The sequence below is a fragment of the Triturus cristatus genome, chromosome 4_1, assembly GCF_964204655.1.
Source record: "Triturus cristatus chromosome 4_1, aTriCri1.1, whole genome shotgun sequence".
Taxonomy (NCBI): domain Eukaryota; kingdom Metazoa; phylum Chordata; class Amphibia; order Caudata; family Salamandridae; genus Triturus; species Triturus cristatus.
Genome location: NC_140585.1, coordinates 182,928,942 through 182,944,074, shown reverse-complemented (window position 1 = coordinate 182,944,074; position 15,133 = coordinate 182,928,942). Strand labels below are relative to the sequence as shown.

At 43.9% G+C, this 15,133-nt stretch overlaps 1 protein-coding gene across 1 annotated transcript; it reads left to right on the top strand.

Moving 5' to 3' along the window:
• The first annotated feature begins 306 nt into the window (after positions 1-306).
• On the top strand, positions 307-1,239 carry LOC146853891 (olfactory receptor 8U8-like). Its single transcript, XM_085650437.1, has one exon. The coding sequence runs from the start codon at positions 307-309 to the stop codon at positions 1,237-1,239; it is 933 nt and encodes a 310-aa protein (XP_085506563.1).
• Positions 1,240-15,133: the final 13,894 nt, after the last annotated feature.

Genomic DNA, 15,133 nt, shown 5'->3' with positions numbered 1-15,133 from the left:
GAAAATGAGACCAGTGGGCCAGATTGACAAAGGTAAAGTTAGACCAAAAGTCTAACTTTGACTAAAAGTTAGACCAAAAGTCGAATTTAGACCAAACGTCTAACTTTGCTACTTTTCAGTATTCACAGAGGTTAGGTATAATGAGAAAAGTGGTAACGTTAGACTTTTTGTGTAAGTTAGACTTTAGGACCAACTTTACCTTTGTGAATCAGGCCCAATATCATATTTCTCTATTGCTGTATTTGAGAAAGTTGTACTTGAATGATTTCTGTCTTTCTTTCCCAGAAGGATACTTACTCTGGAATGATGTATGGAAGAAACTGGACCCAGGTGACAGAGTTCATCCTCTTAGGACTTACAGATGATCCCGTCCTGCAGATTCCTCTTTTCATCTTCTTCCTCATGGTCTATATTATTAGCATGGTAGGCAATACAGGGATCATGATATTGATCAAGGTGACTACTCGCCTTCATACACCCATGTACTTCTTTCTTAGTAATTTAGCCTTGGTTGATATATTTTATTCCTCAGTTACAACCCCCAAAATGCTCATCAACTTTGTGTCTAAAAGGAATGCAATTTCATTTGCTGGATGTGTAACACAGATGTTTATATTCTTTGCTCTGGGAAGTACTGAGGTGTTTCTCTTGACTGTGATGGCTTATGATCGTTACATAGCTATTTGTAATCCATTGCTGTACTCAGCCATCATGGACAACAACACCTGCATTTACTTTATGATTTTTATATATTCAATAGCTGTTGTAAATGCAATGACAAATGCCATCTTCACTTTCACCTTACCCTTCTGTAAGTCAAATAAGGTCACCCATTTCCACTGTGATGTTCCTCCACTCCTGAAGATTTCCTGCTCTGATACCACCTTAAATGAGAAGGTACTTTTGGGCACAGCTGGTGGCCTGATTTTAATAAGCCTCGCCATCATCCTTATTTCTTATGCTTTTATTGTGTTTACCATTCTCAAAATAAAGTCCTCAGAGGGAAGATGGAAGGCTTTCAGCACATGTATGTCACACTTTGTGTGTGTTACCTTATATTTTGGTACTCTAGTCTTCATGTACGCCCAGCCTACATCTTACCATACAATGACAAAGGACAGAGTGGCAACAGTGTTCTATGCAGTAATAATGCCTGTGTTAAACCCCCTCATTTACAGCCTGAGAAACAAGGACGTCAAAGAGGCACTGACAAAATTGGTGATGATAAACTGTACCTAACGTCCAAGACAACGACTTTATTACTATTCAAATGAAGCAATAAGAAATGCACCTTTGCCCAGGAACTTGTCACTGCCTAGAAAATAATCATTATTTCAGTCAACACAGGGACTTTAATTTCACGCCAAGTGAACATGGAAATGGTTCTAAATTGACTACAGTTCTTAGACTCATATGTGACTGCTGGATCAGTATCTACTTAAGCAGGGTGAAATGAATATGTTGTGCAATTATAAAATTAAATGGACAGAGATGCATTTTTGTTTTTCAATCAACAGATTATCCCATGTGCCTTTCAAATGATCATTTAATATAAGATCCAAACATTGTATGGCATGCACTGCCATAGAACGAAATACATAAAACAAAAGTGGTTGCATATTGGATAGCTGTTTTCTTATTTATTTTCCGAAAAACTAGAGTGTAGATGCTAGTGATATGTTAATTAACCGGTCACACACAGCAAACCTGCTAACAATTTGTAAACAATTTGTAAAAGTAAACTCATAAAATGGGCTCTAATGTATTTTTAGCTTTAATTTACCCAAGATATATGAAAGACTCCATCTTTCTTCCATGTAAAGGATTAGAAGTGAAACAGGAAATGAAAAACAAGGAAATCATACATTGACATAACATCATTCTACAAGCTCTTACGTACAGATTCCTAATATGATAATCCTTCATGAGACCTTGTTAAATCATGATCAGTACTATCTGTAATCCCATGGTGAGTTCATATTCATTCCAGTGTCTCTGACCAACAAATATGGAAAACAACTTCTACACATTACTCTGTTTGACTTACTACAGCTTTAACATGTTTAGTTAACTGCCCCCTTTAAAAATTAAAAGTATTTCTCCTCCTGGATAATTGCATTATTCTAGCCAATTTATGGGCAGTCTGAAGTCCAGCTAGTCTCACTGTGCAAGTCGTGGTTTATGATCCCTGTCAAAGAACCTCCTTTCCCCCATGAAGCTCTTCTCATCTGTTTCTGTAAAGGTGTTCTGTACTTTAAACTGTGTTGATAATTGTTTATATTTCAATATTTTATTAATGTTTTGAGTCTGTCCATTATATTCAGAATTCCTTACTTCTCTGTTAGAACATGTTTACTGAAAGTACTCTCATTGACCCATCAGTCACATTTTTAGTGAAATGTCAAGGATTGCATAGCTCTCATGGTGTGGCCGCCAAGTCAGAATTTTTGCTTTCTTTTTCAGGAGCAAACCCCCAAAGTGAAGATATTTTTCTGTAAAAAAAATAAATTAGATTGCAATTTGCATGAACCTTAGTATTTCCTTCTTTATATGGTTGAGACATTATTCTGTTAGGCACTGCTGTTCCATGTAGGACAGCACAGAAAAAAGCCTTCCTTTCCACTTCAGTTAGCAGTCATGTGGAGAATGAACTGTGGGCTAAGTGTTTTCAATTGTGGTGCTAGCCGAAAATAAGCAGTCCTGCCTGCCTTCTCTTAAAGAGGAACTGAGACACTAGTGGATCGGGCACTGACTGCTTGTTTTATGCCCCAATAACGCCAACCTCAAAACTAGCACCTTGGGGGCAGAACTACCTGTCAAGGGAAATGGCAGTGCTTTTCTAGAGCTTTACCATAGCTGGACCACATTTCAAGCCTCTGAAAGGCACACAGGAAGGGTGGGGAACAGATGCACATACTCTCAGCTGAGGGCCACCATCTGGAGATGATAAACAGGGTGGATATTAACCCGAGCACAGATCTTGCAGCTATACACTGTATCTAGAGTCCTTGCAGACTCATCACAGACAGTGTGGGTGGACAAAGGAGAGTCCCAGTGAAATGTTTATGTAACTCAGCATCTCCTTGGGCCATCAAATTCACTCAAGATAGGAAAGGGATTGAGCTAACTAACAGCACCAGGAGACATTTAAGAGCACAAAAGTTCCCCTGCAATAGAGATGCAGACTATAAAACAAACTGGGTCTGACAATGATAATAAAAATAGAATGTGGACTGAGCATGGCAGCCATGTTGGAGCAGGAATTATCCCTAATTTTCTATTCTCTGTAAACCACAAACTAGTATTTAAGGAGAGACCTCACCTATAAGCACCCTCCCATGACAGAACCATTACCCAGCCATCCAGTGCCAAACCTTACAGCAGAGTGTGGTTCTTAAGAGCTATCGTACTTCCTAATAAGGCTATGAGGTGAAGGCCCAAGACATGTAGACACACGAAGACCTGCAATGATCATAATACAATTTGCACCACATTCCTAAAAGGCAGGTAGGGTGCGGGCCATGTGAGCACTGAGAACTATTAAGTTCTGCTGGTGGGGAGGCCTCCACAGTGGGTCAGAAGGCTGACTACAACAGTCTCATGCCACAAAGTAGGTGAATGTTTATCATAGGAGCAGCCTAGGAGAACTAGTACAATACAGACTCATCAGGCCTATTCTGCTGGCCAGCTTCACTAAGGATCAGCACACAAATCGTACAAAGATATCTCACTACCAGCCTCATAGCTAAAGCAGATAAGGAACCATCAGTGGGTGTCACTGACACTGACACATGCACGACCCACTACCATTGATACAGGAACTGTAGACAAGCAGTGGCATAGGAGCAGGGACCCATCCCAAAATAGGGTCCTGATTATGAGTTTTTTAGTCTAGCAGTGGGATTCAAGACCACCAAATCCATAGTCAGACCACCCGCAGGATTACAAGTTTAATCCTGGTGGGAGGTCCTTTGGTGGTTATCCCACTGCACTGCATTTCTCAGGCTCAAAGAAGAGCCATAGAAAGCCAGTGCCGTGGGAGTACTGAAGCAGCTTCCTGCACAGGAAGAAATGCACAATCTTGTGCATTTCTTCCTGTGCAGGAACTGGGGGTGCTAACATGCATGGGGAATTTTGCCCCCTTGCATGACCCCCTGCACATAGGCAACAGGCTACCCTGTAAGGGTCCACTCTGTTGCCTCACCACCAGCCTTTCCATGTTGGACTCACTGCCATAGATGTTTGTGGTGTCTCATTGCACTTCCAGCATATTACAGCCTCAGACCGCTTCAATCCTGATGTGGGATCCATGTTCCCCGGAGGTTGCGGTGGACCTTTAGTGGTCGGACCGCCAAATTACAAATACGGCAGCCAGACCACCGGTGCGGCAGTGGCCCAAATTAGTCCCTAAGTCAGTATCCATCCCCCTCATGTCAAAGTCGATTTAACAACTCCTGTTCAAGAAGGAGGTAATGGGGAAGTTGTCAAATCCAGAAAAGGACCGGGATATCATCCAACAATGTCAGGTCTGATGGCATTCAACCTTTTTTTCATGACAGAGCAGGATAAAATAGCCATCCTTGAACAGAAGCTATTTACTATGTGCAGGAAAAATTAGCAGAACTCCAGTATAGAAATAGAAGGGACAACCCATCCAGCATCCCAGAGAAGTTGGAAGGAGATAATATGATAGACTTTATGCTTCTCTTCATTCTTGACCTTTCAACCACTATAACTACAAATAGCACAAAGGATCAAAATGCAAATGATTAAAGGGACAGAGACACTAAGTGAGACATCAACATGTGAGAGAAGAAATACAAATAGCTAAAAACAAGGCCCTTTCCTACATGCATAGCACAAAATGCATGTGACTGAGGACTTCTCCGACAAAGCCATCCTCTTAAAGAATCACTTTTTATATCTGAGGCCCAGCCTGAAAAGCATTTGCTTTTGTTTACTGAACCTAGCAAAGGTGGTTGCTTAAAAGAATTAGGAGACCCCAGGCAACTCAAATATGTCTCTGGACACTGATTCCACCCTATTGAACAGAGGTCTCCTGACAGGCAGAAGAACACAGATGCAAAGAATGTTCGCAGGAGGCTGGCACCAAGAACTGGTTATCGGATCTGAAATACAAATTCAATGACTAGACGCACCCTATGAGTGATACACCTAGATACCCTCTAAAGAAAGATTAACCAGCTTGATAAATTATGTTCACTCTTGCCCCAAGAGCATTGCACACTTAAAGCAATCTGGCTGAAGGTTACTGTTCCTAAAGCACTGTGGGAATGCACTAAAGTGCTGTGATCATATGCAAAGGGTAGGGACTGAGGTTTATATCACAACCACAGATTTGTCTGCTTCCACAGTTGCAAGGGTAGAGGAGGAATCACAATCCAATTGATCCCAAATGTGCAAGAGTGGTGACCTCTTCAAATTCATCATAGCCTTGCTTGTAATTTCCTACAGCATTAGGCACTCCACTCAACTCAACCACATATCTCATGCCTACATTTAACAAGCGTTACAACAACCAAACAAATGAACGACGGAATGCTGACAATGCATACATTCTCCCCCAGTCAAGAGATCTGGGTTAAATCCATCGTTCTTTTGCCCACTACACCACCCCAGTTCAGACATGGCCATATGCAAATCAGTCTTGACCCTGTGCCTCATGGGAACAGTCCAGCCCGAACTGCCAAGCCATGTCTTCCCTGGACTGGAATCAAGCATCCTAGGACCGGTTTCTGGCTATCAGCCATCATCAGCCAGGATAGCTTGATTCCAGTGGCGTAGTGAGCACGGGTCCCACGTCTGGGAATACCCATCCCACTTAGGGCGAAAAGCGTTACAACAAACAAAGCACACAATGTGCCAAGATGGTGGGCTGGATAATAACCTTAGGGCCTCATTTACAACATTTTGCCCTAGGGCAGTGCCACAAGTCTTTCTGCTGTGCTGCGCTAAGGCTAAAGAAAAGGACAGGGATCAGACACAGTGGATGTTTGTCCTCTTACCCTACACTGGGGCTCAATTGGCTGCAATACAAGGGTATAAGTGTTGTAGGGATGATTGTTTTGTGCAGGAAGGGACGCCTTCCTGCACAAAAACAATCAATTAAGGCAATTTCCTCTTTCTATGTGTGCTGCTGAATGTAGAACATGACAAAAGAGAATAAAACAAGGAGAAATAATGTTAATTTTCCTTGTTGCACCTCCCCTATGCCTCCCCTGAGGTATTTTCAGGTTTGCAACTTGTTTTACATCTGAGAATGTGGCAAATGCCATGGGTGTTAAGAGGGAACATACACCATAACGCACATGGCACTGTAGTGTGAGGCAACTCAGCGATTTGCACTGCATTGCCTCACTTTATATCTACATGGTCATAAAAAGCCATGGAGGGTGGCTTTATGTGGCTATGTAGATATGGTTAGGTCGTATTTGCCACCGGAACATAATAAAAAGTGAAGTTCCGATCGTGCACAGGGTTGTAAATGAGCCCCTGGTGTCTGCCATTTCAACCAGAGACAGCTGGTCTACTGTTAACCACTATGGCACACTCCCGCTCTCCCTGACATCCATTAGTAAATGCAGGAATCTGGCCTCGTGTGACCACAATACCCCAGCTATAATCCTGATTTCCTATCACACGCTGTCTTGTGATAGTCTGATATACATATATATATATATATATATATATATATATTCACTGAAAAAAAACATAGGTTTCAGAGAAGTTATAGTTAGAAAGTAGCATTTAAAAAAGCTTTGAAATTCACTGAAAAAACCATAGGTTTCAGAGACGTTATAGTTAGAAATTAGCATTTAAAAAACCTTAGAAATTCACAGAAAAAAACATAGGTTTCATGGATGTTATAGTTAGCTGGCCATTTCACTCGTACAAAACCATAGAAATTCCTCCGTCATAGTTAGTTCTGCTAACTATAACTCGCACGCCCGCAATGCACTGCTGATGATGTCACTAATTGCATCATTCATGACATGGTCAGTGACATCACGGATGACATCTCAAATGACATCACTGATGACATCACTGATGACATCATCCAGTGAATGTGGTTTAGTTTGAAATTTAAATATGTCTTATATATATATACCAATCTGTATTGAAGATTGAGTGGATATATAACTGTCTGGTTGGAGGATTTAGTAGCTGTCTGACTGTCTGTTTAAGTGAGTAATTAAAGTGTTTCACTTAATACATGGATTAGTAACTAAACTATGTGAATGTGTGCATCACTGTCTCTGTTGTTGTAACATGCTGCATCAGTTGGTCACTAACTACATAAGTGTGTATATTAGTTATTGATTAGTTTGGTGAGTATTTGTATGGGACACTGAGTTTGTGTGTGGTTGGATGGAGTGTGTGTAACTCTATGCATAGATGTGTGAATGGTTGATTGACTAGGTGTATAGGTTTAAGAGTGCATGTGGAAACAGTTATTTGGGTGAATGAGTGTATTTATTTGTGTGTTGGTGAGCGAATATATGTTTTAGTTGTACATCTTCAACAAAGTAAAAAAATAAAAGGCATTGTATGTGAGAGTTGGTGTATATAAATAAGTACGTGTAAGAGTCAGTGATTGCGAGAGTAACTATATGAATGAGTGTATAATTGTAATGGTGATTTTTTAACATATTAACTATGAGTTACTATGTGTTTGAATAAATGAGGTGTTGTTGGATAATTGTGTAAGTGAGTAAATGTAAGTGTGATTAATTTTTTTCATGAGTGAGTAGGATGACTGCATAACCGACTTGCAGCCTCATGCATCAACCCAAAATCCAGTCGGTAAAATACCGATTCGGTAATAGCTCCCGGTATTAAGTAAAAAATACCCAATCCCAATGCATCAACCCAAAAGCAGAAATCGCTATTTAAGGAATCCTTAAATAGCGATTCTTTAAATAGGGATTCCTTAAATACCGATTCCTTAAATAGCGATTGCATTTAAGGAATCCCAAAGTGAGATTGCTTAAATGCAATGCATCAAAGTTAAAAAATTAGCGATTTCGCTAATAGGGGGAGCAAATTACCATGAAGATGAACTGCATGGTAATTTGCAAAAACTTTGAAAAATGCACTTTTGTGCATTTTTCAAAGTTTCATGTTGCGCACACACATGCCCTTAGAGCATGTGTGTGTGCAACATATGTGCACATATCATTTTCAGGGGTGCAACAGGGTGTCCTTTTGACACCCTGGCACCCTTGAAAGTGCTCCCGCTATTAGCGATTCGGTAATACCGAATCGCTAATACAGACTGGCTTTACATTCATTCCTATGGGCCTCCAAGCCCATAGGAATGAATGGGTAGGTATTCCTTATTACCGATTCGGTATTACCGATTCGGTAATAAGGAATATTAAGGAATCGCTATTTGAATAGCGATTCCTACATGCATAGCCTTTTGCTATTCCTTATTAGCGATTCCTTATTTTTCGCTAATAAGGAATCGCAAATGGCGTTGTTGATGCATAGGCCCCCTAAGATGACTGCTGATGTGTCAATGTCTATATATGCGTATAAGTGCATTTGATAGTGTTCTATTAATTACTAGTAACTGGTATTGGTGTGTCAATGGTTTCAAATATGGTACAATGTATTTTACAGTGAGTGATGAAAGGTTATACTAGTGTATGATGAGGTGTATCAGATTGTCACATGGATGATGTCATCAGTGAGGTCATTTGAGATGTCATCAGTGATGTCACTGACCATGTCATGAATGATGCAATATGTGACATCATCAGCAGTGCATTTCGGGCGCGCGAGTTATAGTTAGCAGAACTAACTATAACGGAGGAATTTCTATGGTTTTGTATGAGTGAAATGGCCAGCTAACTATAACATCCCTGAAACCTATGTTTTTTTCTATGAATTTCTGAGGTTTTTTAAATGTTAATTTCTAACTATAACGTCTCTGAAACATATGGTTTTTTCAGTGAATTTCAAAGCTTTTTTAAATGCTAATTTCTAACTATAACGTCTCTGAAACCTATTTTTTTTCAGTGAATTTCAAAGGTTTTCCAAATGTTAATTTTTAAGTATGATAGTAGTTATACCTATTTTTTTGTACTGATTTTCTACAGTTTTTTAACTGTTTATTTATAAATTTTGTATTCATTAAATAACATTATATATTTTTCTGAAAATTGCAAAACAAAATAAATAAAAAAAACTTAAAACTGAAATATTGATTAATTTTCTTGTTTCATTTTTTATTTTAATATATTTATATTATTTTCTTTAAAAAAAAATTTTCAAATTTTTGTTCGGAGTCGCGCACTCAAAGCGTACACATCACGGTGGGTGCGCGCATTCTAGCCACCAGAGTCGTGAAGGATCCGAGTGCAGTGTGCGACGGCTGCGTGTTTTTCAGTTACATCATATACATTTAATATTACGTGATGTGTGCGATTGGTATGCGACCAGTCTGCGACTCCTGCTCCCACGCTTTCGCGACACATGCGCGTTATGGTACGAGATGCTTGCGCGGTTGCGGATCCCGCGTGACGTCCTATACGTGCTGGGGCGCGCTGGGTGTGTGACTCCCGTAAAAAAATGTATGTTCCAAAATGATATGTATGTGTCTTTAATATACATATTAGGGCAAGAGATTATCTAAGATATTCATAAAAATAATATATTTATACTTATAATAAACTTATATTATTTTTAAATATATTTTCGCGAAGTCGGGTGTATGCATCATGAGTGCAGAGAACCAGGTCAGCAGAGCTGCTGTAGAGCCAGAGAAACCAGGTCAGCAGAGCCGTTGTAGAGCCATAGAACCAGGTCAGCAGAGCTGCTCTAGAGCCTAAGAAGAAGGTCAGCAGAGCTGCTCTAGAACCAGAGACCCAGGTCAGCGGAGCTGCTCTGGAGCCAGAGACCCAGGACAGCAGAAATGCTCTAGAGGCCCAGAACCAGGTCAGCAGAGGTGCTGTACAGCCAGAGAAACCAGGTCAGCAGAGCTGCTTTAGAGGGAGAGAACCAGGTCAGCAGAACTGCTTTAGAGCCAGAGAACCAGGTCAGTAGAGCTGCTCTAGAGCCAGAGAACCAGGTCAGCAGAGCTGTTTTAGAGCCATAGAAACAGGTCAGCAGAGCTTCTCTAGAGGCAGAGAACGAGGTCAGCAGAACTGCTTTAGAGCCAGAGAACCAGGTCAGCAGAGCTCTTTAGAGCCATAGAACCAGCTCAGCAGAGCTGCTTTAGAGCCATAGAACCAGGTCAGCAGAGCTGCTTTAGAGCCAGAGAACCAGGTCAGCAGAGCTGCTCTAGAGGGAGAGAACCAGGTCAGTAGAGCTGCTTTAGAGCCAGAGAACCAGGTCAGAAGAGCTGCTCTAGAGCCAGAGAAACCAGGTCAGCAGAGCGGCTTTAGAGCCAGAGAACCAGGTCAGCAGAGCTGCTCTAGAGCCAGAGAACCAGGTCAGCAGAGCTGCTTTAGAGCCATAAAACCAGGTCAGCAGAGCTCCTCTAGAGGCAGAGAACCAGGTCAGTAGAGCTGATTTAGAGGGAGAGAACCAGGTCAGCAGAGTTGCTTTAGAGCCAGAGAACCAGGTCAGCAGAGCTGCTCTAGAGCCAGAGAACCAGGTCAGCAGAGCTGCTTTGGAGCCATAGAACCAGGTCAGCAGAGCTGCTTTGGAGCCAGAGAACCAGGTCAGCAGAGCTGCTCTAGAGCCTAAGAACCGGGTTAGCAGAGCTGCTCTAGAGCCAGAGAGCCAGGTCAGCAGAGCTGCTGTAGAGCCAGAGAAACCAGGTCAGTAGAGCTGCTTTAGAGCGAGAGAACCAGGTCAGCAGAGCTGCTTTAGAGGGAGAGAACCAGGTCAGCAGAGCTGCTTAGGGCCAAGGGACCAGGTCAGCAGAGCTGCTCTAGAGCCAGAGAACCAGGTCAGCAGAACTGCTTTAGAGCCATAGAACCGGGTCAGCAGGGCTGCTTTAGAGCCAGAGAACCAGGTCAGCAGAGCTGTTGTAGAGCCAGAGAACCAGGTCAGCAGAGCTGCTCTAGAGCCAGAGAAGCAGGTCAGCAGAGCTTCTGTAGAGCCAGAGAAACCAGGTCAGCAGAGCTGCTTTAGAGGGAGAGAACCAGGTCAGCAGAACTGCTTTAGAGCTAGAGAACCAGGCCAGCAGAGCAGCTTTAGAGCCAGAGAACCAGGTCAGCAGAGCTGCTTTAGAGCCAGAGAACCAGGTCAGCAGAGCTGCTCTAGATGCAGAGAACCAAGTCAGCAGAGCTGCTATAGAGCCATAGAACCAGGTCAGCAGAGCTGCTTTAGAGCCACAGAAACAGGTCAGCAGAGCTGCTGTAGAGCCTAAGAACCAGGTCAGCAGAGCTGCTCTAGAGCCAGAGAACCAGGTCAGCAGAGTGGCTGTAGAGCCAGAGAACCAGGCCAGTAGAGCTGCTTTAAAGGGAGAGAACCAGGTCACCAGAGCTGCTCTAGAGGGAGAGAACCAGGTCAGCAGAGATGCTCTAGAGCCAGAGAACCATGTCAGCAGAACTGCTTTAGAGCCATAGAACCAGGTCAGCAGAGCTGCTTTGGAGCCAGAGAACCAGGTCAGCAGAGCTGCTCTAGAGCCTAAGAACCGGGTTAGCAGAGCTGCTCTAGAGCCAGAGAGCCAGGTCAGCAGAGCTGCTGTAGAGCCAGAGAAACCAGGTCAGTAGAGCTGCTTTAGAGCGAGAGAACCAGGTCAGCAGAGCTGCTTTAGAGGGAGAGAACCAGGTCAGCAGAGCTGCTTAGGGCCAAGGGACCAGGTCAGCAGAGCTGCTCTAGAGCCAGAGAACCAGGTCAGCAGAACTGCTTTAGAGCCATAGAACCGGGTCAGCAGGGCTGCTTTAGAGCCAGAGAACCAGGTCAGCAGAGCTGTTGTAGAGCCAGAGAACCAGGTCAGCAGAGCTGCTCTAGAGCCAGAGAAGCAGGTCAGCAGAGCTTCTGTAGAGCCAGAGAAACCAGGTCAGCAGAGCTGCTTTAGAGGGAGAGAACCAGGTCAGCAGAACTGCTTTAGAGCTAGAGAACCAGGCCAGCAGAGCAGCTTTAGAGCCAGAGAACCAGGTCAGCAGAGCTGCTTTAGAGCCAGAGAACCAGGTCAGCAGAGCTGCTCTAGATGCAGAGAACCAAGTCAGCAGAGCTGCTATAGAGCCATAGAACCAGGTCAGCAGAGCTGCTTTAGAGCCACAGAAACAGGTCAGCAGAGCTGCTGTAGAGCCTAAGAACCAGGTCAGCAGAGCTGCTCTAGAGCCAGAGAACCAGGTCAGCAGAGTGGCTGTAGAGCCAGAGAACCAGGCCAGTAGAGCTGCTTTAAAGGGAGAGAACCAGGTCACCAGAGCTGCTCTAGAGGGAGAGAACCAGGTCAGCAGAGATGCTCTAGAGCCAGAGAACCATGTCAGCAGAACTGCTTTAGAGCCATAGAACCAGGTCAGCAGAGCTGCTTTGGAGCCAAAGAACCAGGTCAGCAGAGCTGCTCTAGAGCCTAAGAACCGGGTTAGCAGAGCTGCTCTAGAGCCAGAGAGCCAGGTCAGCAGAGCTGCTGTAGAGCCAGAGAAACCAGGTCAGTAGAGCTGCTCTAGAGCGAGAGAACCAGGTCAGCAGAGCTGCTTTAGAGGGAGAGAACCAGGTCAGCAGAGCTGCTTAGGGCCAAGGGACCAGGTCAGCAGAGCTGCTCTAGAGCCAGAGAACCAGGTCAGCAGAACTGCTTTAGAGCCATAGAACCGGGTCAGCAGGGCTGCTTTAGAGCCAGAGAACCAGGTCAGCAGAGCTGTTGTAGAGCCAGAGAACCAGGTCAGCAGAGCTGCTCTAGAGCCAGAGAAGCAGGTCAGCAGAGCTTCTGTAGAGCCAGAGAAACCAGGTCAGCAGAGCTGCTTTAGAGGGAGAGAACCAGGTCAGCAGAACTGCTTTAGAGCTAGAGAACCAGGCCAGCAGAGCAGCTTTAGAGCCAGAGAACCAGGTCAGCAGAGCTGCTTTAGAGCCAGAGAACCAGGTCAGCAGAGCTGCTCTAGATGCAGAGAACCAAGTCAGCAGAGCTGCTATAGAGCCATAGAACCAGGTCAGCAGAGCTGCTTTAGAGCCACAGAAACAGGTCAGCAGAGTGGCTGTAGAGCCAGAGAACCAGGCCAGTAGAGCTGCTTTAAAGGGAGAGAACCAGGTCACCAGAGCTGCTCTAGAGGGAGAGAACCAGGTCAGCAGAGCTGCTCTAGAGCCAGAGAACCATGTCAGCAGAACTGCTTTAGAGCCATAGAACCGGGTCAGCAGAGCTGCTTTAGAGTCAGAGAACCAGGTCAGCAGAGCTGTTGTAGAGCCAGAGAACCAGATCAGCAGTGCTGCTCTGTAGCCTAAGAACTAGGTCAGCAGAGCCAGAGAAACCAGGTCAGGGGAGCTGCTTTAGAGGGAGAGAACCAGGTCAGCAGAGCTGCTTTAGAGCCAGAGAACCAGGTCCGCAGAGCTGCTCTAGCTGACACTGACTGACTGACACTGACTGATTGAAACTGACTGACACTGATTGACTGACACTGACACTGACTGACACTGACTGACACTGACTGACACTGACACAGATTGACTGAAACTGACTGACTGACAATGACTGACACTGATTGACTGACACTGACTGACAAACGGACACTGATTGACTGACACTGACTGACACTGATTGACTGACACTGACTGACACTGGCTGACTAACACTGACACTGACTGACTGACACTGACTGACTACTCTCTACTACTCTACTACTCACTCTAAACAACTCTCTACTACTCACTCTCTACTACTCACTCTCTACTACTCACTCTCTACTACTCTCTTCTACTCACTCTCTACTACTCTCTACTACTCACTCTCTACTACTCACTCTCTACTACTCTCTATTACTCACTCTACTACTCACTCTCCACTACTCTCTACTTCTCACTCTCACCTACTCTCTCTCTACTACTCACTCTCTACTATTCACTCTCTACTATTCACTCTCTACTACTCTCTACTACGCACTCTACCTACTCCCTACCACTCACTCTCTACTACTCTAGTACTCACTCTCTACTACTCTCTACTACTCTCTCTCTACTACTCATTCTCTATTACTCTACTACTCTCTACTGCTCACTCTCTGCTACTCACTCTCTACTACTCTCTACTACTCACTCTCTACTACTCACTCGCTACTACTCTCTACTACTCACTCTCTACAACTCACTCTCTGCTACTCTCTCACACTCTCTCTCTACTACTCTCTACTACTCACTCCCTACTACTCTCTACTGCTCACTCTCTACTACTCTACTAATCACTCTCTACTACTCTCTCTCTACTACTCACTCTCTACTACTCACTCTACTACTCTCTACTACTCACTCTCTACTACTCTCTCTCTACTACTCACTCTCTACTATTCACTCTACTACTCACTCTCTACTACTCGCTCTCTGCTACTCTCTACTACTCACGCTCCACTAATCACTCTCTACTACTCGCTCTCTACTACTCTCTACTACTCACTCTCTACTACTTACTCTCTACTACTCTACTACTCTCTACTACTCTCTCTACTACTCACTCTCTACTACTCTACTGCTCTCTACTACTCACTCTACTACTCACTCGCTACTACTCTCTACTACTCACTCTCTACTACTTTCTACTACTCTCTCTCTACTACTCTCTACTATTCACTCTCTACTACTCTCTGCTACTCTCTACCACTCATTCTCTACTACTCACTCTCTACTACTCACTCTACTACTCTGTACTACTCTCTCTCTACTACTCTCTCCCTACCACTCTCTCTCTACTACTCACTCTCTACTACTCACTCTCTACTACTCTCTACTGCTCACTCTCCACTACTCACTCTCTACTACTCGCTCTCAACTACTCTCTACTACTCTCTCTACTACTCACTCTCTACTACTCACTCTCTACTACTTTACTGCTCTCTACTACCCTCTACTACTCACTCTACTACTCACTCGCTACTACTCTCTACTACTCACTCTCTACTACTCTCTACTCTCTACTACTCTCTGCTACTCTCTACCACTCATTGTCTACTACTCAGGGGGGTCACAACTTGCCAGAATCAGGCTGGGCAACACGTGAAGGGCATCTGCT